A 25,410-nucleotide genomic window follows, 5' to 3' on the forward strand; every position below is an offset into this window, starting at 1 on the left:
AAATTCCACACTTTATTCAGATTCGCTAGTTTTCCATTAATGTCCTTTTTCTGCTGGAGATCCCAGCCAGGATACCACATTACATTTAATCATTATGTATCATTTTCTCTGGCATAATAGTTTCTCAGATTTTTCTTGTTTTTGAGTAGTGATTAGGTAATTTGTAAAATGTACATCAATTTGGTTTTGTGTGAATTTTTCCTCATGGTTAGTCTAGGGTATGGGCTTTGAGGAATAAAAACATGGAGGTGAAGTATCCTCATCACATGGTAACAGAGTACACATTATCAACATGCCGTATCACTATGTTAAATATTGATCACCTGCAATCCGTAATGTGTGCCACTTTTCACCAAAGTTCAGCTTTCTCCCCTTTCCTTACGCTACCCTTTGAAAGCAAGTTACTAAGCACAGCCCACAATAAAGCTGGTGCTGGTATCAGAAAGGGGAATTAAACTCCATCTCCTGGAGAGAAATGGCTTTCTAAAGTAAACATAAAACCTTTTTGATTTCAGAAACATATTGAGTACTTCAAAGCATTCAGTAATGCAACTGACTGTTCATATAATGAAAGTCGTTCTGCTAGGCACTTTAAATAAGAATTAGACATAGTCCTTCACCACAGTTTATAATAAAGACACTACAAGAAAAATGTGAGTTAAGTACTATAGTATGTTAAAAAAAGGAAAAAATCAAATTCAGTTGAAGTAATGAAAATTTTCATAGAACAAGATATTTGAGCAAAGCACTGAAAGCTGAGTAGAATTTTGACAGATAAAAATAGATGAGAATGTAGTCAAGATGGAGAAAAGATCATAAAATATGGGGGTAGAAAAGAACAGATTTTCTAAAGTCCGGTTTCAGACAAAACACAAAGTTCTAATCAAAGGCCAGGACACACGGGTGCACACAAGCGTGCATGCACACATGCTGTCATTCATGTTCATTGGTGTTCTAACACCTTAAGCCAATGGAAACATTAATTTCAAATCTTCAATCAGACTTTTTAAGTTAGCATAAATGCATGGTGTTTTGGGCCAAACTGTGCTTCCCAAAACTCATATGTAGAAGCCCTTATCCCCAGCACCTCTGAATATGACTGTATTTGGAGATGGGGTCTCTAAAGAGGTAATTAAGGTCAAATGAGTTCATTAGGGTGGGTCTTAATCCAATTCGGCCAGTGTCCTTTTAAGAAGAGGCAATTGAGACAGGCAGGTTCAAAAAGAAAACGATATGAAGATACAGGGAGAAGACTGCCATACACAAGCCAAGGAGAGAGGCCTCAGAAGAAACAATCTAATGACACCTAGATCTCAGACTTCCAACCTACAGAACTGTGACAAGTTTCTGTTGTTTAAGCCACCTGGTCTGCGGTATTTTGTTATGAGAGTCCTAGCAAACTAATACAGATAATTATTTAGATTTAAATAAAATGTAACTTGGCAGAACTCCCTCCTGTGATTCAGTATGCAAGCCTTGTTATCTTTTCGGTTCATTAGTGGAATGAAGTGAGTGAAGTAACAAGACAAAGTAAGATAGGGTGAAATATGGTGAGCCTTAGAAGCAGCTCTATTATCTCAAATAAAAATGTGTCTCCTATAAGCTTGTCCATTCCAATCCGAATGGCAGTTACTGCTCTAATTAAATCTCTCCCCCCAAAAGTATGTAATGACTTCATGTTTTTGCAGATCTCCACTGTACTTTATTCACTCGTCTTGATACCTTTTTCCTTAACAGCAATTGCTACAATGTGCTGCTCCAAATGGTCCAGCACTAAGTAAAAACTTCACCTGGTTTGTTTCATACAGGAGGAAAAGGAAAACAGAAATTTAGCGTTCTGTTAAAAGCACGTGTCTAACAAAACTATTCCTAAAGGTTGGAAATTCCACTTTACAATGGCGGTAGCTCTATTTCATTGCATCCTCCAGGCAATGTACAGCGGGTAAGACTGAGGCGTTCCGCTTTCAGGAATTAAGAGTCCAACGGCGGCCAGATGTGGGCAACAAACTGCAGGTCAGGGTCAGACTGCAACATGGGAAACGTGCACACGCGCATGAAACCGGGTGTCTCCTAGGCTCATCGGGTCTAACATCCTTTCATTTTTTTTTTGAGACGGAAACTCGCTCTGTCGCCCAGGCTGGAATGCAGTGGCGCGATCTCAGCTCACCATAACTTCTGCCTCCCGGGCTCAAGAGATTCTCCCACCTCAACCTCCCGAGTAGCCGGGACTACAGGCGTTCACCACCACACCAGGCTAATTTTTGTATTTTTAGTAGAGACGGGGTTTCGCCATGTTGGCCAGGCTGGTCTCCAACTCCTAACCTCAAGTGATCCGCCCGCCTCGGCCTTCCAAAGTGCTGGGATCACAGACGTGAGCCACCGCGTTCGGCCGCTTTTTCTAATATTGTCTAAAATAAGTATCCTAAACAGGAAATACCAAAATAATCGCCCTCGCTTTCGTGACCTACACCGGTAAGCGTCAGCATCTTTCGCTATGCGAGAATCTTTTGGCTCTCGTATGTGCGCATGCGTCTGGATCCGGAGGCAGGTGACCCGCTCAGACGTGGACCATGGGCGGGGGAGGGGGGAAAGGAGCCGCGGAGCGGGTGGTAGACAGAACAGGTGGAGCCGCGGCGGGGCTAGGCGGGGCGGCGAGTGAAACAGCGTAGGCTCCGCCTCTCGCGGTGCTTCCCCCGGAATAGCGTCATCAGTTCTATAAGAGAGCGTGTGCCGAAAGCCTCGGCCTTTCACATTCGGGAAGCGTCGGGATTAGGTGAAAGTACGCAGTTGTCTTTCGTAAGTTAAAATGATAATTGAGCCGAAACTTACTGCCTTACCTAAAAGGCAGCGCAGTCAGGATATTGGTAGGTCGGGGGCGGCTTTGGAAACCCTTAAGTTTACAAGCATGCGCGGACTTGAGTGCTCATTAGGTCGCCGGACGGCCACATGCAGCCCTGGACCCTGAACCCCGGCGTGCGTGGGCCGTGGGCCCTCGGGGAGAGGTTCCGTGCAGTCGGGGACTCCGGGGAAGCCTGTTTCGCCGTCTGTGTCATGTGGCCATCTTGAGTCTACTCTGTCGCTCTTGTGCCATAGCACCCCGAGAACCGTCAGTTTGAGCCAGATGGTGAGTAATAACCTGTAGCAGTTTGCTTGCTGGTTAATTCTGGATTGTGAATCTCCATGTATCTTTGGGACCTGTCAGCCGTGGCAGTCTCCCTTCCTAGCCATGGAAGAGCATATTCTTGTTTATTGGCAAAGCTGTCACCATTTAATTGGTATCAGATTCTGACTTGCACAAGTAACATTATTCACTGTTAAAAACCTAGAGGGTGCCGCGTTATTGGGCAAACTTTTCTAAACCGTTGTTCAATGTTTCTAGGAAGCTGAGCTGAACATATTACGATGGATGATGGAAACATAAGGTACGTTTCTTTTTTGATATTCCTGAGTTAATCTGAAACGCCTTAGCGCCAGGACGTTGGAAAGCTAAAGTTGGCCCGTTTTGCTGGCTTTTGTAGTTTAACAACCAACTGAATTAGCTGATAAGATCTCAAAACAGTGAGGTAAGTACACAGCTCGGAGTTTTATAATGCTTTTTTTCTCTTGCAGACTGTCAAGAAATCCAAAGTGGTAATGGGCGAAGTTTATTCAGCATCCGGCAATGGACTTATCGTAGCTGGGGAAACAGGTGTTCCGAATAATATCCTGGAAGTTATCAGGACACCTATTTTAAATATAAGCCTGAATTTTTTAAAGTAATATTTAAGGTGGTCCGTGATAATTAAATAAAATGCTTAATTCATGTGGCTACTCACTGTTCCTTGACTGAGTGATTAATAAACGGAAAGGTAGTTAATAGTGAACATAATACCTATTTAGTGTTACACGCCCATGTGGAAGTAGTGTGAATGAGTACAGTTCTAAGGTTATTGTAGCCTTTGTGAAAAATGTAAAATATAAAAATTACCAGGTTACCCCCCAAGGGAGACAGCAGTCTTTTTAAACCATACAAAAATTTAAGGCAACTATACAAGGTGAAAAATTATGTATTTATTTACACAGATATGCACAGAACACTTGTATCTTTCAAAAGTCACACTTAAGACAGTTGGTTATAGTAAAAGCATGTTGTATGAACAATGTATTCTTAAGGATTGAGCAAACTGCAGGCTGCTTGCTGCCCTTTAGGTTTGCCAGTCCCTGATGTACTTGAAACATGGATGTTGCTTGCTCTCCAACACTGTAGTTTAATTATAAGGGCAGCCTGTGAGAAAGTTTCAATAGACATTTTTCTCACCTATATCGCATGTTTTTCTGAAGCCCTCGTGCCAAGTGTGTGTGCCATGTGTACCTCTATTTACATATAAACGCTGCTTTAAAAGTTTATCAAAATCATGAGTTTTTACAAAAGTTTTTAATGCTCATCTGCATTATATGCAGCATTGGAAATCTGCAAAGTAGTAAAACTATAAAGCACCTTTAGGTTTGCACCAGTTATTACAGAAATGGGGATTTGTGAAAAGGATGTAATTTGATGTAGAAGAGTAAAGTCCTTTAATGACTGGCATTCAAGAGGATTACTTAAAACAATTCGTAAGTTCATGCTAACCTCTTATCTATATTTATACTACTGGGACCTGGGGAAGGATCCATGACATTGAAGTATCTTGAGTGTGCCTTTTAAATTTGAGCATTACTGCTAAGAATGTTCTGTAAAGGTGCATAGTTAAGCAGCTATCCCTTAACTCTTGGAGAAATAGCCATAGGGAAACCAATCATTTAGGTAGGAGAACCATGGGGAAAAAAATCCAGCATTTTTTCTGGAGTTTGGAATCAGTGTTTCACCAACTGGTCTCACTTTGAGGCAAGCCTGTTTTCCCCCATTTGAAAACAAGGGCTGCTACTATAAGATCTACTGGCCTTTTGCAAATTGTCAGTGATGTGCAAAGCTGCCTAATGCAGTGCCTGGCATATATGTGTTCTAACTGCTGTATGCATTAGAACTTTTCAATGTGTAGGCCAGGAAAGCATTTTGACTAGTATATCTTAAGATTGGATTGTATCAGGTTGGTCTTGGGAAAACCTGCAGGTATAAGTCAGTTACAGGGAAGTGTCAGTGGGTGGCACTCTTACATCATGGTCGGGGAACGTGGACTATGATGAGGTGCTTGTTAAAAGCAAATATAGTAGATATGTTAATATGTTGGAGAAACTAGGTTGTATGTCCAGCTGGCATTTAGTTACCAGAAATCCTTTCAAATTTTACTAGTTTATACGCTGTAGGTAGAAAGTATTTTTATCTTACGGTTTCTGTAGCGCTTGGTACTCAACAAGGATACTTGTTTCCAAATATCATATCACTTTGAGAATATATTGTGACAGGCAGATGTCCTTGAGGCTTTACTACTCCTATTCAGGCCTAAAAGTTTATAGTGGAATTCCTTAACCATTGATTTCCTCACTTGACAAAGGCTACAGAGAAAATGAAGACTTCTTGTCAAGTCTTTTGAAAAGATCTAAGCATAAATATGCCACTCTTGTGGGTGTAGTAAAGGGTACCGCATTTATGTCAAATGTGGGTATTTAATATGATTTCAGACACCATTGATTCAATTAAAAGGGGTTCTCAGTTCAAATGTAAAAATGATCTTTTGTGAAATCAGCATAAAATGATTTTGAGAAATAGGCAGGGGATAGATGAGGCTTAGAAGAAGTCACTCCAGTGAAATTAGGGTAGAAAATGTTCATTTAAGGATTATCACTTCCACTACACTGAGGTCTCTGAAAATGTTCACAAATTTCTCAAAAGCAGCAGGGGGTACACAATTTTTTACCACAGCATAAAGCAAAAACATGGATCTCCCCCTTTGTTGTCATTCTGCTGAGTGCTAATAGTGGGGATTCAAAGTTTTCCATTTGTTTAAATGCTGCTTTGAAGTTTCCATGAAGAATTACAGTTTGGTGACACTTTTTATCCAAGGTACAAAGGCTGAGACTTTGGTATAAACACCAGGAGAATCCTTGACTCCACAGCCATACCCCCAGGAGGTCACCCCATACACCACCCAGCTCTCTCCGGGCCGTTCACACATGAGTGGTCCTCCGCTGTCTCCCTGGCAGCTGTCCACGCGTTTGTGTTCATGGAGGTTTCCAGCACAGAGCATTCTCCCTGTAAACCGACCCTTATAACGTTCTTCACAAAACCTCTTAGGAAGTAAGGGAATGGCTGCTTGTTGTAGTGTTCTTGAATAGGCTCGTCCTACTCAGACCAAACATCCGATTAGTGGCATTCCAGATAACCATCACAACATTTAACAGTTACTGAGCATGTAATAGTCATGAAAATAAAATCCCTGTTGTGGCATTAGTGTAGTTTAAAATGAGCAATGACTAACTGGTATGTACTATTGTTAGCTGCCTTTTTTAGTGTTGACACAATCTTAACCTTTACAAATTTATTTCTCAGTACTGAATTGTCTGAGGAATAATGAATAACATTTATGGATTTGTAGAGTAAGGTGACCTAAGAAAGCACATTTGTGCAGGCTTTCGTATTTGAATTCTGTATATTAAAAAGCATAGAATGCATTAATGCTGGTTTCGCATTAGCACATCAATTCATATCTACTTCACTGAATTAAACTTAGTTCTCAGTTTATGCTAAAGTTCTCATTAGAACCAACAATACCTCCAGAATATGTCTCAATTATATGCATGCATTTCACACTAAGCAAAATTTCTCCAAATAAGTGAATCCATTTAAGATCTTACTGCCCATTGCACACCCAAATATGTGGATAATACCAGACACAAAAAGGTGCCCTACTTTTTTTGATTATGCCTCACCTGTGTCACCCCATCCTGTTATGTAACAGTTGGATGCTGTTTTCTGTGGCCTCTCTCTCCAGAGTGGTAAACAGGCTGGCAAAACGTGGCTGCTGAATCTGGCACATTGCTCTTCTGGTCCTTGTAATCTAACCAGGGCTATGTCATAATCACTGCTGTCGGGTCGATACTCCCGATGAATCACAATCTGTTGAACTCCAACTTCTTCCTCAAACTCCTCTGGTACCAGAGTATGATAATCTCCAACCCTAACAGCATAGTTCCTAGTGCTGTTGCCATACCTGAGAGGCAGACAGTACTAATGAGAGACTTGCTTCAGATACTGAAAATTATTGTCAAGAAGGAAGACTAATGAAGATACAAGCCTTTCTTCCAAATCATCAGCCCCTTTTGTAAATTCAACCTTTCTTTCCATTTATCTGACCCATCATTCCTGATCCTCTACTGCAAACCCATTGTCATAACCTCTTGTCTTCATTTCACTATGTAATCTGTTCTCCAAGAATGAGCAAATGTGGAGGATGAGTGGAAAATAAAGACTAATCATTAACCTGTCATTTCCCAAATGAAAAGGGATCAAAACAGGAACAAATAGGTCAAAATTATTGTCCTGTGTTTGCCATTTTTGTTGCTCTGTTATTTCCAAGAATTGTTAATTTGTCATGAAGCTCTGTGAGGGCAGAAACTAACATTGTGTCCCTCAAAGTACTTAGTACAATCCACTTCACTCTTGCAAGGTGGACTTAAACTCCTTCCCTTTCCTCTAAAGTGAATGCAAACCCAAACTGTACTTTCAGATAAACATATATTCATTCTATCCTTTCCCCTCTTTTAAATCTTTATTCAGATGTCACCTCAATGAAGCCTACTTTGACACCCTCATATTTAAAATTGCAACCCATCTTTCTTTGTCCTCCCATCATCAAACACTCCCAATATCATTCATCTCTACTTTTCCTCTTTTTTAAGCATCACTTTCTAACAAAACTATCTAATTTACAATTTATTACATTTATTCTCCTCCCTGCTTGAGTCAAAGCTATTCCAGGTCAGAGATATCTTTATTGTGTTCACTGATTAATCTAAAACACCTAAAATAGTATTGTGCCGTTAATTAGGAATGCAAAAAATTGATTGTTAGTGAATGTTTATTATTAAGGTATACTTTCTATATTCCATTAAAATAGAAGCAATATTTACCAGATGGATAGTTCTCAGCCCATTTTTCAGCCATCATACTTTAATTCTGATACCGAACCCACCTAAAGCAGGGTTTCTCAATCTCAGAACATATTAACATTTTGGACCAGGTAATTATCTGTTGTGAGGGCTGTCCTGTGCATTATAGTGTGTTTAGAAGCATCCCTGGCCCCTATTCACTAGACGCCACTGGTACATGGTACACACACCCTTCATCCCCAGTTGTGATTACCAAAAATGTCTCCAGACATAGTCACGTGTTCCCTGTTAGGCAAACTGCACCCAGTTGAGAACCTCTGACCTAGAATGCATGACACAACCCATCTCCTAGTTACTTCCTCTTTTTCACAGAAGACTAGAGCTCCATGCTCATTGCATTCCACTACTTATAACATTCTTAAGACTTAATTTCCAATAACTTTTCCTTTGTAGTTCCGTGACTTACTCATCTGCAATGAGTGTATTCTCCACCTCATCTCAGCCACCCATTTACAATGTAAGACCTAGACCTTGTATTCACCAGATAACCACACACCTCTGAAATCTTGATTTCACACATAACATATTTCTGCCTTCTGTTTTTACAGCTCTAAAATCCTTCAAACCCATTGGACTTCTATCCTTTGGCCCCACTATTTTTTCATTTCAGTCTTTTATTACTTCCCTTATTATCGGGCTTGGATTCTACCATCTGCCCATTACAACAATCACTCTTGAAAAACTACCCTGCTTGTCTTTTACCTGCCAAAACTCCAGCCCTGGTTTCATCAGCTCCACCTATTTTGTGCTGGCATCTAACTGTTAAAAGTGGGGAAGCATGCATGTAACAACTTTCACCTTAATTTTTTTTTAACCAAAACTTGGGTTTTTATTGTTTACAAGATCTGTACTTGAATGTGAACTTAGAACTGAGTTGGTATTCAAAAGCTTGGCATTTTCTACTGTCTATTTTAAATAAAACTTCCCACTTCTATAAAATTACTGGAGGTTATGAGATGCCTGAATATTCTAATCCTTAAGTAGGGCTCTGACCATCTTGTATATATAATTAACTGTCAGTGCTCAAAAACTAAACAGTGCAATAAAGATGATTTGGCTTATACAGCTACCTACTGTTGATCTTTAATATTAATAGTTAATCTGTGATTTCTTGAGACTCAATCTTAAATCATCACATATCTTTAAAGTTCAGAGGCTTTTTAATATATTGTGCCTAAAGTATATGCTCTTATAGCTTCCTTGAAAATTTAAGTGAAATTTAGGATTATTTCACATACTGAAACTAAAAAGTAATAGGCATGGAGAGTAATCAAGTACTTATTTTCCCTTCTACTTTCTGTGTGCTAATAATATCACTAGTATATTCATTAAATTTTATTAACAGTACATTCATGTATTTAAAGTAAAACCCCAAATGATTTAACACTCTTCCCATGAGAATTATTGTAAATACATCCTTGAAAGTACTGCTGAAATGTTGCATTTATATTTTTAATAGAATTTAAGAAATTATCTAGAGCTGTAGTGCCCGATATGGTAGCCACTAGCTAACTGTGGTTATTGCAGCACTTGAAATATGGCTAGTCTGAATTGAGATGTGCTGAAAGTACAAAATACACAGAATTTTGAATACTTAGTATGAAAAAAATACTAAAATATTGTCCCTATAGATAAGAATATTATCTATAGGAATATTATAATAAGAATCTCATAAGAATCTCAACTTTTCTATTAGTTACATTTTGCAATGATAATATTTTAGATACACTATGTTAAATATATTATTTAAAGTACTTTGACCTGTTTGGGTTTTTATCTTTTTTTTTTGAGACAGGATTTCACTCTGTTTTAAGTCTTATTGCAACAATATTTTCCATTCTGTAAGAAACAGCTGTGACGCTTGGCTAAATTAATCTTTGCAGCTAAACTGGCTGTATAAATCTATTCCGCATTATCTATAAAAATTGAGTCTTCATCCAGTAAGCAAAGAAACAGGACATTACTAGCACAGGCAATTTATTTTTAAAATAATATCAATGTTAAAGCCCTGGGCAATCTTGCCTTAATGTGTCATTTCATGCCAAGACTATTGCAGTAGTTGCCTGAATGGACCTGCTGCTTCAAGTTTTAAATTTTTCAACCCATCCCTCATGCTGCCGCCAGAGTGATGTTTCTGCCTGATAATATTAACTCCTTCTGAGTACCCTTCAAGGGATCCCCAATCTATGTGAAATTCAAATTCCTTAAATGATACACAAATCCATCTAAGAACTGGTCCTTGTTCCCCTCTCTGATACCAGCCTGGCCCCTGTGCTCCTGTCATTTAAACCGTTTGAAGAGTTGTCTTACAAACCCACGTCATTATCCAAACTATGTGCAATGTTGTTTCTCTCATCCCCTCTATCCTAATATGGCAAAACCTGATTTTGTCCTGATCAAGTCAAAGATCTCCTAGGAGGCTCCTCCTAATCCTCTGCTCTCCTGAAAGCTAGCCAATCCTTTTGAACACTCTCAATTCATATGTAACAGTTTCTAGGACTTAATTAAAGGCTTCTCAAGGGGAAGGACCATGTCATGATCACTATTGTATCCTTAGCACCCAGCAAAGTGCTTGGCACAGAGAAAGCACTTAATAAATGTATATTGAATGAGTTATTTTGAAAGACATTCATGTCCACATACATACACTCTCATCCCTAACTTACTGAAATTAAAAAGAGATCTTACCAATTACCATACTATAACAAAACTATCAAAAAAAGTTTCTATTTCATATAAAAACCCCATGAAAATCCAATGTTCTTGTTAATGCTGGCTATTCATCAGAATCACCTATACCACTTTAAAAAATATAAATGTCCAAGCCATACGATCTCTGAGAATATAAATTAATACGGCTGGTGTAGGATCACAGGTGGTTCAGATCCACAGTCAGACTTGGGAACCACTGAACCAAAGACTCAAAAGTGTGGGCATAACTCCTGCCTGTACATGCCCAGAATTTCACTGGATGAAGTAAGCATCCTAAGAGATTACTAATAGAAACCAAAATGCAAAAAGCATACATGTTCCATACATACATTGTGTTCTTGGATCAAGTAGATTTTGGCAGGTAAACCCCAGAATTTGTATGCTCACCAATCAGCAGTTAATATTAAACTGAGAATAAAAATATTTACCTAACAAAAAGGCAAACAGTACCATTCTTGTCAAAATGAAGTTCTTTGTTAGTTCATATGTATATATGGAATACACACACACACACACACACACATTTTTTTTTTTCTTTTTTGAGACAAGGGTTCACTCTGTTGCCCAGGCTGGAGCGCAGTGGTGCGATCACGGCTCACTGCGAGCCTTGATCTCCTAGGCTCAAGCCATCCTCCTGCCTTAGCCACTCAAGCAGCCGGGACCACAAGTGCGTGCCACCATGCTCACTAATTTTCAAAAATTATTTTTTGTAGAGATAGGGTCTCACTATGTTGCCTTGGTTGGCCTCAAACTCCTGGGCTCAAGCGATCCGCCTGCCTTGGCCTCCTGAAGTGCTGAGATTATAAGTACTGCACCCGGCCAGTACCTATACTTTTAAAGTTGTCCTAATTTAGGGAAATGTACCAGCTAAACCTAAGCATGGAGTCTCACACTCCTTTAACTCCAATTATTCTTAGAATATATTTTGTGCTTAGAAGTTGAAGGGCATCTGACACAAGATTGGAATAGTTTTCCAACCAAATTTTTGTCTTCTAGTGTCACCTCTCCTAGTGGGTATGATTATACGCTTTAGGGATAACACTTTGGCTGAAGTACTCAATATGTGTGTGGACTTCAGAAGTATCTATTATGGTTCTAGGCTTCTCATGACAACATATAAAGCAATCTTCTTTTGCAATGTATTTTAAGGTCTTTCTAGTTGAACTTTTGTTATTTTGATAGACTTTATTTTATCCAAAAATGCTTCTAAAACAAACATTTCAGGTTTTGGCTGACACATCATTCAGTTGTTTGCTTTGCTGAAATGCCTTCAACTCTCCCTCAAATAAAAATTGGATGAAATTCCCAGACAAGCTTGAGCAAGAGAGGATCTGAGACACAGTAGTTTATTAAAATCCAATGTCCAAGTTTCTCTGAGACTCTGAGGCTAAAGTAAACAACAACAACAACAAATTACTAGAATTAAATGTAGAATTAATTCAGGTTGCAGGGTCATATTCTTTGTGTTTCTTCTCTACATGGATTCGTTTCTACAGGAAAACAATATTTTACATCAAGCCGTGCACATCTGCTACTACTAAAATCTGTTTTTCCTCTCTGGATGAAACTCAAAAAGTAGTTGACTAAAGTTGTTTATGTAAATGGTTCCAATTGCTTACAGAGAAGTAAACCTCAGTAGAACCTTGTGTTAGCCCTTACACATACACAAATACTATGTGTACTACAGAAATAGTTTTAGCATGATTGGTGATATGTGTATTACCGAAGACTATGTTCCTAAGAGCTCTGTTCTACCATATACTATGTCATGATGAAACATATATTAGGCACCTGACACACTGTGTTCTTAAAAAGTAAGTCCCATTACCTCTGTGGCCATCTCTCTAATTAGAAATATCTAGTCATTTCTAACAATTTCCAGCTACTATTGCATTTCTAGGGCAAAAAGTCAATGAGATAAAGTCAGGTAAAGTTATATTCTTGAACAAGTCCACTTTGGAGTAAAATTACAGAAATAAGAAAGCCCTTCTTTCAGGTACATTTATTCCTGCAAAATCACGTTTGTTATCAGAATAAGCAATTTAAAGAAATTAATATTCAGGAACTTTTGTCTCAGTTATATTGCTGCACCACAATAGACATGGAAGGTCATTTCATGGTACTTGTAGTTACAATCTAGAATAGAAAGCAAAAATTAGCAATTTATATTATGTAAGTTTCACGAGCCAGTTACAAAAGAACTTAATTTATCAAAGTTTCCACTTCAAATTGCCAACAGGATACTGCATTCCATGTGTATTGCATTAACATTAAGAAAAATGTGAAAAATGAGATAGCCTTTAATAGTGATTTACCAACTACTTCAGGTGCACTTGTTACATTGGCATGGAAATGTGTGAAAACTATGAGGGAATAAGGGTTGAGTTACGAAAACTTTGCCAGCCTTCACATAAAGCACCCTTAAAGAGACTACTCCACATGAAATGAGTGTAATTGAGGCTAGTGGCATTATGGCATTAATATGGCAGAGTGGAATTATGGCATTTTGATCTCATCCTCATCAGGCCATCATTCCTAGATTATTCTGATACAAAGATTATATAAAAGAGTGACTGCTATGAAGGCAAACAAATAAGCATAAAATGTTCTCATCCTGTATAATAAAATAACACAAATGGTAATAACAATCTATGCCTTATTGTCCAGAAATGGCTGCTCAAGAACACTGGCCTACATCACTGCAAGAATTAGGTACCAAGGAAGCTCTGATGAACAAGAAATCTTTAGGTATACAGAAACCCAGTAGTTGATAAAACAGTGGAAATGTCAAAAGGGGGTGAGGGGAAGCTAATTTCGAAATATGAAATCCCGTTCCCCTACCTATAGGCCTTATATTAAACTAAGGTATCTTTCACCTGGCATCTAAAAGGACAGGAACCTCTCAGAGCCCTACTACATTGCTTCTGTATTACAGTCTGTATTTTGCAAATTTCAGTGTTTCTGATGATGAAAGGAGGATTTGTTTTAAGCAAAAGTCCCTAAATCTAGGAAAACAAAATTTGGAGCTTGTTCTAATCACTGGTAACTAGCTGTATGCCTTTTAATAAACTTACTTCAATAAAGATGTGAGCTGTAGCCTCCTTAGGCGCTTCAAACAGGAAGTCTATGAAATCCAGCAAAAGGTAAAGGCCAAGTCAGAAGGATATATAAAACATTTGCAAAGCAGTTTTTTCCCTACTCACATTAAAAGAATCTTATATTATAGCCAAAGCATATCAAAATGCTGCATATCATAATCTGCTCCTCTGCTCTTTAATCAACTATTTTTATCTTAAACTGTGCAAATAATGAGAAGAAATTCCAAATGACATATGGAAGGAATTATCTGTTGATCTCGGTTTAAAAATATCATCATCCTCTAAAAAGTCCAACATTCTTAAATATATTCACTATCTGGCAACTGAGCCACCACTTTCATCATGCAACAATCATTCAGAGTATCTACTATGTGCCAAGTCATACAGTAGACACTTGGTGTATAAACACAAATGAGAAATGAGACGATTACTGACTTTAAGCAATAATCAAGACAGAGCAGGCCAAAGGAGAAATAATGACATGTAAACAAATAAATCCAACAATAACAACAACAAAAAAAAGAGCCCATCCAGGGAACCCAAAAGTTAAAGTTTTTAACCTCAAGTGCAACTTTTGAGCAATCTTCCTACTTTAATACTTTAAGCCTTGAACTCCTATGACTGTAACTTTTGGCTGAAATTTGAAAGACAAGAAATCTTGAATAACAGGAAGATAATAGATTATTTTGCTTAAATTCAAAGCCCCAAAATAGGCTTCTTCAAGTTCTTTGCAGTTTTATACCTTATTCTTCTCCATTAGTAAGTGAAATAAAATCATCCTCAGTTCCCTACTTTCAGTAATACGTCTTCAATTCTTGCCTTTTTAAACTCCAACATAAAAATAGCCAATGTTTGTTTTGAATTTTACAGTTTATAAAATACTTTCACATACTTTGCAGATCATTTGTTTCTCACTGTGGAACATTATTATCTTCATTTTACAGATGTAAAATGAAGTAACCTGAGACTCCAAGAGGTTAAATAATTTCTGCAAAGTTAAACAATTAACAATTGGAAGAGCTAGAATTGTAACCCTGGTCTTGGTGGCCAGATCCAAGTCTCCTTATGTTGTATTGTACCAGGCTCTACTGATTTCTAACAGCCTCTCTACCTTCACTCCCTCCTTTCCTTTTCACCTATTTCTATTATTATAATAATCTTATAACTGGTCTCCCTCCAGTATAAAAGTATAAAATTAGGTCCCTTCCTCACAGTCCCTCCAGTTCCTACTTAAATCATTTGGTAACACAGACCAATTTGCCAGAAAAAGGCATGTAAGTACAAACATATACAAAGATTTTTTTAATATAATATCAAGCCCATTCACAGATGCCCCCCTAGATTAATAACTTTGCCTTACCCCCTCAGATATATGCCATAAGTCTCCAAATGACTCATCTCCTGAAACTCTTCATTGATCATCTTTCAAGGCTCAAAACTTTAGTGGTTTCCCACTGCCTAGTAAATGAAAGAGAAATCCATAACCCTGGCATCCCAGGCCATTCTCATCTCTCTCTTCTAAGTTCACTAACAAATCCCAGATCCTGTATTCTAGGTAATAATTGCCATCCTTCAAACATAGCTTTTGCTTTCTCACCACAGTACTCTAAACATTACATCTTATCTACCACCAGCCTCTACCTTCACATGAACCTAAGCTCTCTCTGCTTAAACAGACTCCTTAACAGAACTCGCTTTTCCTCCCACATATAGCCCATTCCATCTTTGAACTGTCCTCGTGTCAAAGAAATAAAAAATAAACAACAGAAGACTCTTTTTTATGTTAAAACAAAAATTATCTTATCTCCCTTTAACATTTGTGGTATCTGAAGCAAAAGGCAACAAATCTAATCCAGTCCCACACAATCTTTCCTTTCTGCTTGTCCTTCTTAGAGCACCATGTCCTTTTCTCATCGTGTGGCACACAGAACTGAGCACAGTTCTCTCTGTTTGATGGACACAGTGCTTTTCTCCCTGACAGTTGCTTGAGCACAGAAAGACAGAATAGCAAGGTTCTTCACTGCTTTGTCTGGACACCGTTCGTCAGTGCTACCCAAGACTGAATTAATTTCATGGGCAACCATATTGTATTGCTGAGTCTTATTAAAGTTGCAGGACACTAAAACCAGTGAGTTTTTCACTTGTGCTGTATTTCAGCCAAATTTCCTGGAACTAAAGGCAGCATTTTATTTCATCCTTATTCCATATTGCTTGTTAGAATCAGCCTATCAAGATATTTTGCCAGATAAGGGTAGGGAACTTAGAGGACCAGTCAATAAGTGCAGCAAACCACGATGACACGCGTATACCTATGTAAAAACCTGCACGTTTTGCACATGTATCCTGGTTTTTTTTTCAGAAGAAATTTTTAAAAATTGGTCTTCCCATATATGAAAAGAAAAGATATTTTGCCATCATGATCCTACCTTCCAACATATTACTTGGCCCTCCCCTTCTTCTGGCACCCAAAAATATAATCAATTTACCATCAGTGTCCTTTATCAGTTTAGCAATTAATATGTTGAACACGATAAAGATAAGCGTCTGTCAATTCCACTTATTCTTCCCCATCATCATTCTTCAACTATCCTTTCTCTAAGCAAGTGGGTCTTAACCTAAGCAACTCCTGGGTCTCATCTCCAAAGATTCAGCAGATTTAGAGCAGAGGCTCAGGAACCTGGACTATTAACAAGCTAAATGAATCTAACATTGTGGTAAAAATATCTCACTTTAAAAATGGTGCCCTAAACTTTTTCTGGTCATATCAGCAAAGTCAACGTCTCCTTCCTCTCAGCTCCTATAACTACATAGTAAACTCTGTAACAGCAAGGATTCTATCTGACTTGTTCTCCACTATATCTCTAGTACATAGCAGGTGCCTGAGAACATTAAGCGCTCAATAATTATTTGTTAAGTGAATGAATTAATATGATCTTTATTGTTCATGCCACTCAGGTAACACAGGAATGTGTTAAACCCACTAGTAAACAGGTGGACTCTGAAGCTCAATTATATCCCCAAATGGCCACTGTTATGTAAAATACAGGTTTGGTCAGGCTGGGAAGGCAAGGCGGGCAGATCACTTGAGGTCAGGAGTACAAGACCAGCCTGGCCAACATGGTGAAACCCCATCTCTATTAAAAATACAAAAATTAGCCAGGCATGGTGACGCACACCTGTAATCCCAGCTACTCAAGAGGCTGAGGCGGAAGAATCCTTAAACCTGGCAGGGCAGAGGCTGCAGTAAGCCAAGATCGTGCCACTGCACTCCAGCTGGGGCAACAAAGTGAGACTCCGTCTCAAATAATAATAATAATAATAATAAATAAATAAATAAATAAAATACATATTATCTGCAGCACCTTGAATGTGGAAGATGACTGCACAAATATTTACTGAAGTACAAAAACAGAAGAAAACAGAGATCCTAGGAACAAGGATATATGAGAATTTGGCATATGACAGCATAATCAGTGGGTAAAGACTAGAATATTTAATAAAAAATGCTGTGAAAACTATCCATAAAAAAAGTATAAGATTAGGTCCTTTCTTCATACCATATACTATAAACAAAAATAAACTGGAAAAATTAAACTTCTAAATATTAAAAGCAAAACTATAAAGGTAATTTTTAGGAAAAAAAATAAGAGAATATCTTCACCAAATGGGGCAAAGCAAAGATTTTTTAAATAAGAAATACAAAGCTTTTGTAAAACTTTTAAGAAAATGATGATACTTTTAGGAGGAGGAGCCAAGATGGCCGTATAGGAACAGCTCCGGTCTACAGCTCCCAGCGCGAGCGACGCAGAAGACGGGTGATTTCTGCATTTCCATCTGAGGTACCGTGTTCATCTCACTAGGGAGTGCCAGACAGTGGGCGCAGGTCAGTGGGTGAGCGCACCGTGCGCCAGCCAAAGCAGGGGCGAGGCATTGCCTCACTCGGGAAGCGCAAGGGGTCAGGGAGTTCCCCTTCCAGAGGTGACAGACGGCACCTGGAAAATCGGGCCACTCCCACCCGAATACTGTGCTTTTCCGACGGGCTTAGGAAACGGTGCCCCAGGAGAGTATAGCCCGCACCTGGCTCAGAGGGTCCTACGCCCACGGAGTCTCGCTGATTGCTAGCACAGCAGTCTGAGATCAAACAGCAAGTCGGCAGCGAGGCTGGGGGAGGGGCGCCCGCCATTGCCCAGGCTCGCTTAGGTAAACAAAGCAGCCTGGAAGCTTGAACTGGGTGGAGCCCACCACAGCTCAAGGAGGCCTGCCTGCCTCTGTAGGCTCCACCTCTGGGGGCAGGGCACAGACAAACAAAAAGACAGCAGTAACCTCTGCAGACTTAAATGTCCCTGTCTGACAGCTTTGAGGAGAGCAGTGGTTCTCCCAGCAAGCAACTGGAGATCTGAGAACGGGCTGACTGCCTCCTCAAGTGGGTCCCTGACCCCTGACCCCCGAGCAGCCTAACTGGGAGGCACCCCCCAGCAGGGGCAGACTGACACCTCACACGGCCGGCCAGGTACTCCAACAGACCTGCAGCTGAGGGTCCTGTCTGTTAGAAGGAAAACTAACAGAAAGGACATCCACACCAAATACCCATCTGTACATCACCGTTATCAAAGACCAAAAGTAGATAAAACCACAAAGATGGGGAAAAAAACAGAGCAGAAAAACTGGAAACTCTAAAAAGCAGAGTACCTCTCCTCCTCCAAAGGAACGCAGTTCCTCACCAGCAACAGAACAAAGCTGGATGGAGAATGACTTTGATGAGCTGAGAGAAGAAGGCTTCAGACGATCAAATTACTCCGAGCTACGGGAGGATATTCAAACCAAAGGCAAAGAAGTTGAAACCTTTGAAAAAAATTTAGAAGAATGTATAACTAGAATAACCAATACAGAGAAGTGCTTAAAGGAGCTGATGGGGCTGAAAACCAAGGCTCGAGAACTACGTGAAGAATGCAGAAGCCTCAGGAGCCGATGAGATCAAATGGAAGAAAGGGTATCAGCCCTGGAAGATGAAATGAATGAAATGAAGCGAGAAGGGAAGTTTAGAGAAAAAAGAATAAAAAGAAACGAGCAAAGCCTCCAAGAAATGTGGGACTATGTGAAAAGACCAAATCTACGTCTGATTGGTGTACCTGAAAGTGACGGGGAGAATGGAAACAAGTTGGAAAACACTCTGCAGGATATTATCCAGGAGAACTTCCCCAATCTAGCAAGGCAGGCCAACATTCAGATTCAGGAAATACAGAGAATGCCACAAAGATACTCCTCGAGAAGAGCAACTCCAAGACACATAATTGTCAGATTCACCAAAGTTGAAATGAAGGAAAAAATGTTAAGGGCAGCCAGAGAGAAAGGTCAGGTTACCATCAAAGGGAAGCCCATCAGACTAACAGCGGATCTCTCGGCAGAAACCCTACAAGCCAGAAGAGAGTGGGGGCCAATATTCAACATTCTTAAAGAAAAGAATTTTCAACCCAGAATTTCATATCCTGCCAAACTAAGCTTCATAAGTGAAGGAGAAATAAAATACTTTACAGACAAGCAAATGCTGAGAGATTTTGTCACCACCAGGCCTGCCCTAAAAGAGCTCCTGAAGGAAGCACTAAACATGGAAAGGCACAACCGGTACCAGCCGCTGCAAAATCATACAGAAATGTAAAGACCATCGAGACTAGGAAGAGACTGCATCAACTAACGAGCAAAATAACCAGCTAACATCATAATGACAGGATCAGATTCACACATAACAATATTAACTCTAAATGTAAATGGACTAAATGCTCCAATTAAAAGACACAGACTGGCAAATTGGATAAAGACTCAAGACCCATCAGTGTGCTGTATTCAGGAAACCCATCTCACGTGCAGAGACAGACATAGGCTCAAAATAAAAGGATGGAGGAAGATCTACCAAGCAAATGGAAAACAAAAAAAGGCAGGGATTGCAATCCTAGTCTCTGATAAAACAGACTTTAAACCAACAAAGATCAAAAGAGACAAAGAAGGCCATTACATAATGGTAAAGGGATTAATTCAACAAGAAGAGCTAACTATCCTAAATATATATGCACCCAATACAGGAGCACCCAGATTCATAAAGCAAGTCCTGAGTGACCTACAAAGAGACTTAGACTCCCACACATTAATAATGGGGACTTTAACACCCCACTGTCAACATTAGACAGATCAACGAAACAGAAAATCAACAAGGATACCCAGGAATTGAACTCAGCACTGCACCAAGCAGACCTAATAGACATCTACAGAACTCTCCACCCCAAATCAACAGAATATACATTTTTTTCAGCACCACACCACACCTATTCCAAAATTGACCATATACTTGGAAGTAAAGCTCTCCTCAATAAATGTAAAAGAACAGAAATTATAACAAACTATCTCTCAGATCACAGTGCAATCAAGCTAGAACTCAGGATTAAGAATCTCACTCAAAACCGCTCAACTACATGGAAACTGAAAAACCTGCTCCTGAATGACTACTGGGTACATAACGAAATGAAGGCAGAAATAAAGATGTTCTTTGAAACCAACGAGAACCAAGACACAACATACCAGAATCTCTGGGATGCATTCAAAGCAGTGTGTACAGGGAAATTTATAGCACTAAATGCCCACAAGAGAAAGCAGGAAAGATCCAAAATTGACACCCTAACATCACAATTAAAAGAACTAGAAAAGCAAGAGCAAACACATTCAAAAGCTACCAGAAGGCAAGAAATAACTAAAATCAGAGCAGAACTGAAGGAAATAGAGACACAAAAAACCCTTCAAAAAATTAATGAATCCAGGAGCTGGTTTTTTGAAAGGATCAACAAAATTGATAGACCGCTAGCAAGATTAATAAAGAAAAAAAGAGAGAAGAATCAAATAGATGCAATAAAAAATGATAAAGGGGATATCACCACCGATCCCACAGAAATACAAACTACCATCAGAGAATATTACAAACACCTCTACGCAAATAAACTAGAAAATCTAGAAGAAATGGATAAATTCCTCAACACATACACCCTCCCAAGACTAAACCAGGAAGAAGTTGAATCTCTGAATAGACAAATAACAGGAGCTGAAATTGTGGCAATAATCAATAGCTTACCAACCAAAAAAAGTCCAGGACCAGATGGGTTCACAGCCGAATTCTACCAGAGGTACAAGGAGGAGCTGGTACCATTCCTTCTGAAACTATTCCAATCAATAGAAAAAGAGGGAATCCTCCCTAACTCATTTTATGAGGCCAGCATCATCCTGATACCAAAGCCTGGCAGAGATACAACCAAAAAAGAGAATTTTAGACCAATATCCTTGATGAACATTGATGCAAAAATCCTCAATAAAATACTGGCAAACCGAATCCAGCAGCATATCAAAAAGCTTATCCACCATGATCAAGTGGGCTTCATCCCTGGGATGCAAGGCTGGTTCAATATACGCAAATCAATAAATGTAATCCAGCATACAAACAGAACCAAAGTCAAAAACCACATGATTATCTCAATAGATGCAGAAAAGGCCTTTGACAAAATTCAACAGCCCTTCATGCTAAAAACTCTCAATAAATTAGGTATTGATGGGTCGTATCTCAAAATAATAAGAGCTATTTATGACAAACCTACAGCCAATATCATACTGAATGGGCAAAAACTGGAAGCATTCCCTTTGAAAACGGGCACAAGACAGGGATGCCCTCTCTCACCACTTCTATTCAACATAGTGTTGGAAGTTCTGGCCAGGGCAATTAGGCAAGAGAAGGAAATCAAGGGTATTCAATTAGGAAAAGAGGAAGTCAAATTGTCCCTGTTTGCAGATGACATGATAGTATATCTAGAAAACCCCATTGTCTCAGCCCAAAATCTCCTTAAGCTGATAAGCAACTTCAGCAAAGTCTCAGGATACAAAATCAATGTACAAAAATCACAAGCATTCTTATACATCAATAACAGACAAACAGAGAGCCAAATCATAAGTGAACTCCCATTCACAATTGCTTCAAAGAGAATAAAATACCTAGGAATCCAACTTACAAGGGATGTGAAGGACCTCTTCAAGGAGAACTACAAACCACTGCTCAAGGAAATAAAAGAGGATACAAACAAATGGAAGAACATTCCATGCTCATGGGTAGGAAGAATCAATATCATGAAAATGGCCATCCTTCCCAAGGTAATTTACAGATTCAATGCCATCCCCATCAAGTTACCAATGACTTTCTTCACAGAATTGGAAAAAACTACTTTAAAGTTCATATGGAACCAAAAAAGAGCCCGCATCACCAAGTCAATCCTAAGCCAAAAGAACAAAGCTGGAGGCATCATGCTACCTGACTTCAAACTATACTACAAGGCTACAGTAACCAAAACAGCATGGTACTGGTACCAAAACAGAGATATAGATCAATGGAACAGAACAGAGCCGTCAGAAATAATGCCACATATCTACAACCATCTGATCTTTGACAAACCTGACAAAAACAAGAAATGGGGAAAGGATTCCCTATTTAATAAATGGTGCTGGGAAAACTGGCTAGCTGTATGTAGAAAGCTGAAACTGGATCCCTTCCTTACACCTTATACAAAAATCAATTCAAGATGGATTAAAGACTTAAATGTTAGACCTAAAACCATAAAAACCCTAGAAGAAAACCTAGGCAATACCATTCAGGACATAGGCATGGGCAAGGACTTCATGTCTAAAACACCAAAAGCAATGGCAACAAAAGCCAAAATTGACAAATGGGATCTAATTAAACTAAAGAGCTTCTGCACAGCAAAGGAAACTACCATCAGAATGAACAGGCAACCTACAAAATGGGAGAAAATTTTCACAACCTACTCATCTGACAAAGGGCTAATATCCAGAATCTACAATGAACTCCAACAAATTTACAAGAAAAAAACAAACAACCCCATCAAAAAGTGGGCGAAGGACATGAACAGACACTTCTCAAAAGAAGACATTTATGCAGCCAAAAAACACATGAAAAAATGCTCACCATCACTGGCCATCAGAGAAATGCAAATCAAAACCACAATGAGATACCATCTCACACCAGTTAGAATGGCAATCATTAAAAAGTCAGGAAACAACAGGTGCTGGAGAGGATGTGGAGAAATAGGAACACTTTTACACTGTTGGTGGGACTGTAAACTAGTTCAACCCTTGTGGAAGTCAGTGTGGCGATTCCTCAGGGATCTAGAACTAGAAATTCCATTCGACCCAGCCATCCCATTACTGGGTATATACCCAAAGGACTATAAATCATGCTGCTATAAAGACACATGCACACGTATGTTTATTGCGGCATTATTCACAATAGCAAAGACTTGGAACCAACCCAAATGTCCAACAATGATAGACTGGATTAAGAAAATGTGGCACATATACACCATGGAATACTACGCAGCCATAAAAAATGATGAGTTCACGTCCTTTGTAGGGACATGGATGAAATTGGAAATCATCATTCTCAGTAAACTATCACAAGAACAAAAAACCAAACAGCACATATTCTCACTCATAGGTGGGAATTGAACAATGAGAACACATGGACACAGGAAGGGGAACATCACACTTCGGGGACTGTTGTGGGGTGGGGGGAGGGGGGAGGGATAGCATTGGGAGATATACCTAATGCTAGATGACGAGTTGGTGGGTGCAGCGCACCAGCATGGCACATGTATACATATGTAACTAACCTGCACGTTGCGCCCATGTACCATAGAGTCTAAAGTATAATAATAATAATAATAATAATAATAAAATAAAAAATAAATAAATAAATAAATAAATAAATAAAAGAAAATGATGACACTTTTAAATATATTAAGATAGTTTTGTAAGAAAAAGACCATAAACAAGTAAAAGGACATGGTCCAGACTAGGAAAAAGTACTTGTACCACCTGACAACAAAGACTTAGCCCACAGAACATATCCAAAAATTTAAAAAATCAATTACAAATAGACAAGTAGCCCAATACAAAAACAGGCAAAGTATATAAACAAAGAATTCATGAAAGAGGAAGACATTGGTCAGGGAAATACAATTAAAAAGAAACCCCAAAACTTTGTGATTGGCAAAAAATTTAAAATTTTGATAGTATCAAGTTTAGGTGGAGTCATGAGGAAACAGAAACTTACACATTGCTGGGTTATAAACGGATACAATTTCTTCAAAAGATAAATTGGTAAGGCTTGAAAAATTGAAGGGAATCCATATTCCAGGACCCAGAAAAATGTCCCCATGTGCACACACCCAGTGAGACTTGTACCTGGCTGTTTATTGCAACATTGTTTTCTATCAATGAAAGAATGGAAAGCAGCTAACTACGCAGCAACAGGGGAATAAATAAACTGGTTCAGTCTTTCAATAGCAGTTAAAATTCATAGAGCAGTTAAAGTGAATGAACAAATCTGCATGGATGGATTACAAGTACATAATGAGGCAAAGGTATGTACCATATGATATCACATAAGAAAAAACAGAAAAATTTCTGCTTGCAAAAATGTTTCAACAATGTGGTACACATTTTTTTAAAACTTCATTGTGACAATGTTCAAAACACAAAATTAAAATACTATAATTAAACTCTGTACTCAACACATTGCTTTAATAATTATCAATATTTTGACAAGCATTAGTATACATATTTAAATACCAAAATTAATGCTGAGGAAAGGGCCATTAACCAAGGCCCACAAAAAAGCACTAAACAAGAGAAAGTAGAGCCAGTTCTACTGCAGGATCTGCCACCATGAACTCTGTGACTCTGGTGACTGCGTGACCTCTCCTCTGAACTGGGAAGACTTCAGAAAGGACTGATAAAATGTTTGGGACAAGAAGAAATAATCAGGACTAAACTACAGGAAACCAAGAATGAAACAGATGCAACCTTTCTCAAAGGTACAAGACACCAAGACTCAAAGAATCAAAAACACTACAACTGCATTCCCTACTCCTTATCATTATAACTAAATAATCCGAGGTCTATTCTACCTCTACAAAGATATAATTTCAGGTCAGATATGTTCTTGGGGGGAGCACTGACATTGCTGCCTCCTCTCCAAAAACCCCTCTTCTTCTGTTCTCCCTAAATCCAGAGTTTGTTTCAACACCAGGGTAGCAAGTGGCCTTCTAAGGGCTCTCTTTGCTCCTTTTGTCACTCCCTTATTCCACAGGGCTGCTGGCACAAGCAGCGAAAGCTGATAGCCTGGCTCTGACACCTTGAGTGCTGTAGAGCATGAGGGGATTGGAAGAACTGATGAATACAAGCTACACTGGGTTGTTTGGGAAGGTGGACACATACCTCTTGAAACAGTGTGCTGCTGTGAGGACCCAGCAGCTACTCAGGAGAGTAGCCCCGCAGAGGAGCCTGCCATCTCCATGGGATGACTTCAGCCGGAGGGAAACCTGCCAAGGCCAACCACCCCTAAGAAGAAAATGAGCTACACATCAACGTCAGTAAAAGACAAAAAAGCAAAGGAAAGCACTGGTTAAAGCAA

General features: G+C 39.1%; 1 protein-coding gene, 1 long non-coding RNA gene and 1 other non-coding gene across 7 annotated transcripts in view; 2 read left to right on the plus strand and 1 right to left on the minus strand.

Moving 5' to 3' along the window:
- Window positions 1-1,689: 1,689 nt before the first annotated feature.
- LOC129035733 (uncharacterized) lies at window positions 1,690-3,810 on the plus strand. 2 transcript variants are annotated; one of them, XR_010126103.1, is made up of 4 exons: window positions 2,708-2,796; window positions 2,931-3,124; window positions 3,380-3,422; window positions 3,610-3,810. It is a non-coding gene; the product is annotated as an uncharacterized LOC129035733 (long non-coding RNA). The 2 variants fall into 2 exon arrangements; XR_008502303.2 differs by having other exon boundaries at window positions 1,690-3,124.
- On the plus strand, window positions 3,177-3,307 carry LOC129035966 (small nucleolar RNA SNORA24). The gene has a single exon (XR_008502441.1). It is a non-coding gene; the product is annotated as a small nucleolar RNA SNORA24 (small nucleolar RNA).
- Window positions 3,811-4,028: 218 nt separating the features above from the next.
- PRSS12 (serine protease 12) overlaps window positions 4,029-25,410 on the minus strand; it is a 79,389-nt gene continuing 58,007 nt past the window's right edge. Inside the window, exons 11-13 of one of the 4 annotated variants that reach the window (XM_054486493.2) lie at window positions 25,215-25,337; window positions 6,847-7,127; window positions 4,029-6,259 (exon numbers count right to left, since the gene is read on the minus strand). In XM_054486493.2, coding sequence (XP_054342468.1) covers window positions 5,952-6,259; window positions 6,847-7,127; window positions 25,215-25,337 — 712 coding nt within the window. In that variant the 3' untranslated portion in view covers window positions 4,029-5,951. Of the gene's footprint in view, window positions 6,260-6,846; window positions 7,128-12,078; window positions 12,934-13,871; window positions 13,922-25,214; window positions 25,338-25,410 lie in introns of those variants that run through there. The other 3 variants (XM_054486495.2, XM_063664057.1, XM_054486496.2) reach the window with 3 other exon arrangements.

This window comes from Pongo pygmaeus, chromosome 3 (assembly GCF_028885625.2).
Source record: "Pongo pygmaeus isolate AG05252 chromosome 3, NHGRI_mPonPyg2-v2.0_pri, whole genome shotgun sequence".
Lineage (NCBI taxonomy): Eukaryota > Metazoa > Chordata > Mammalia > Primates > Hominidae > Pongo > Pongo pygmaeus.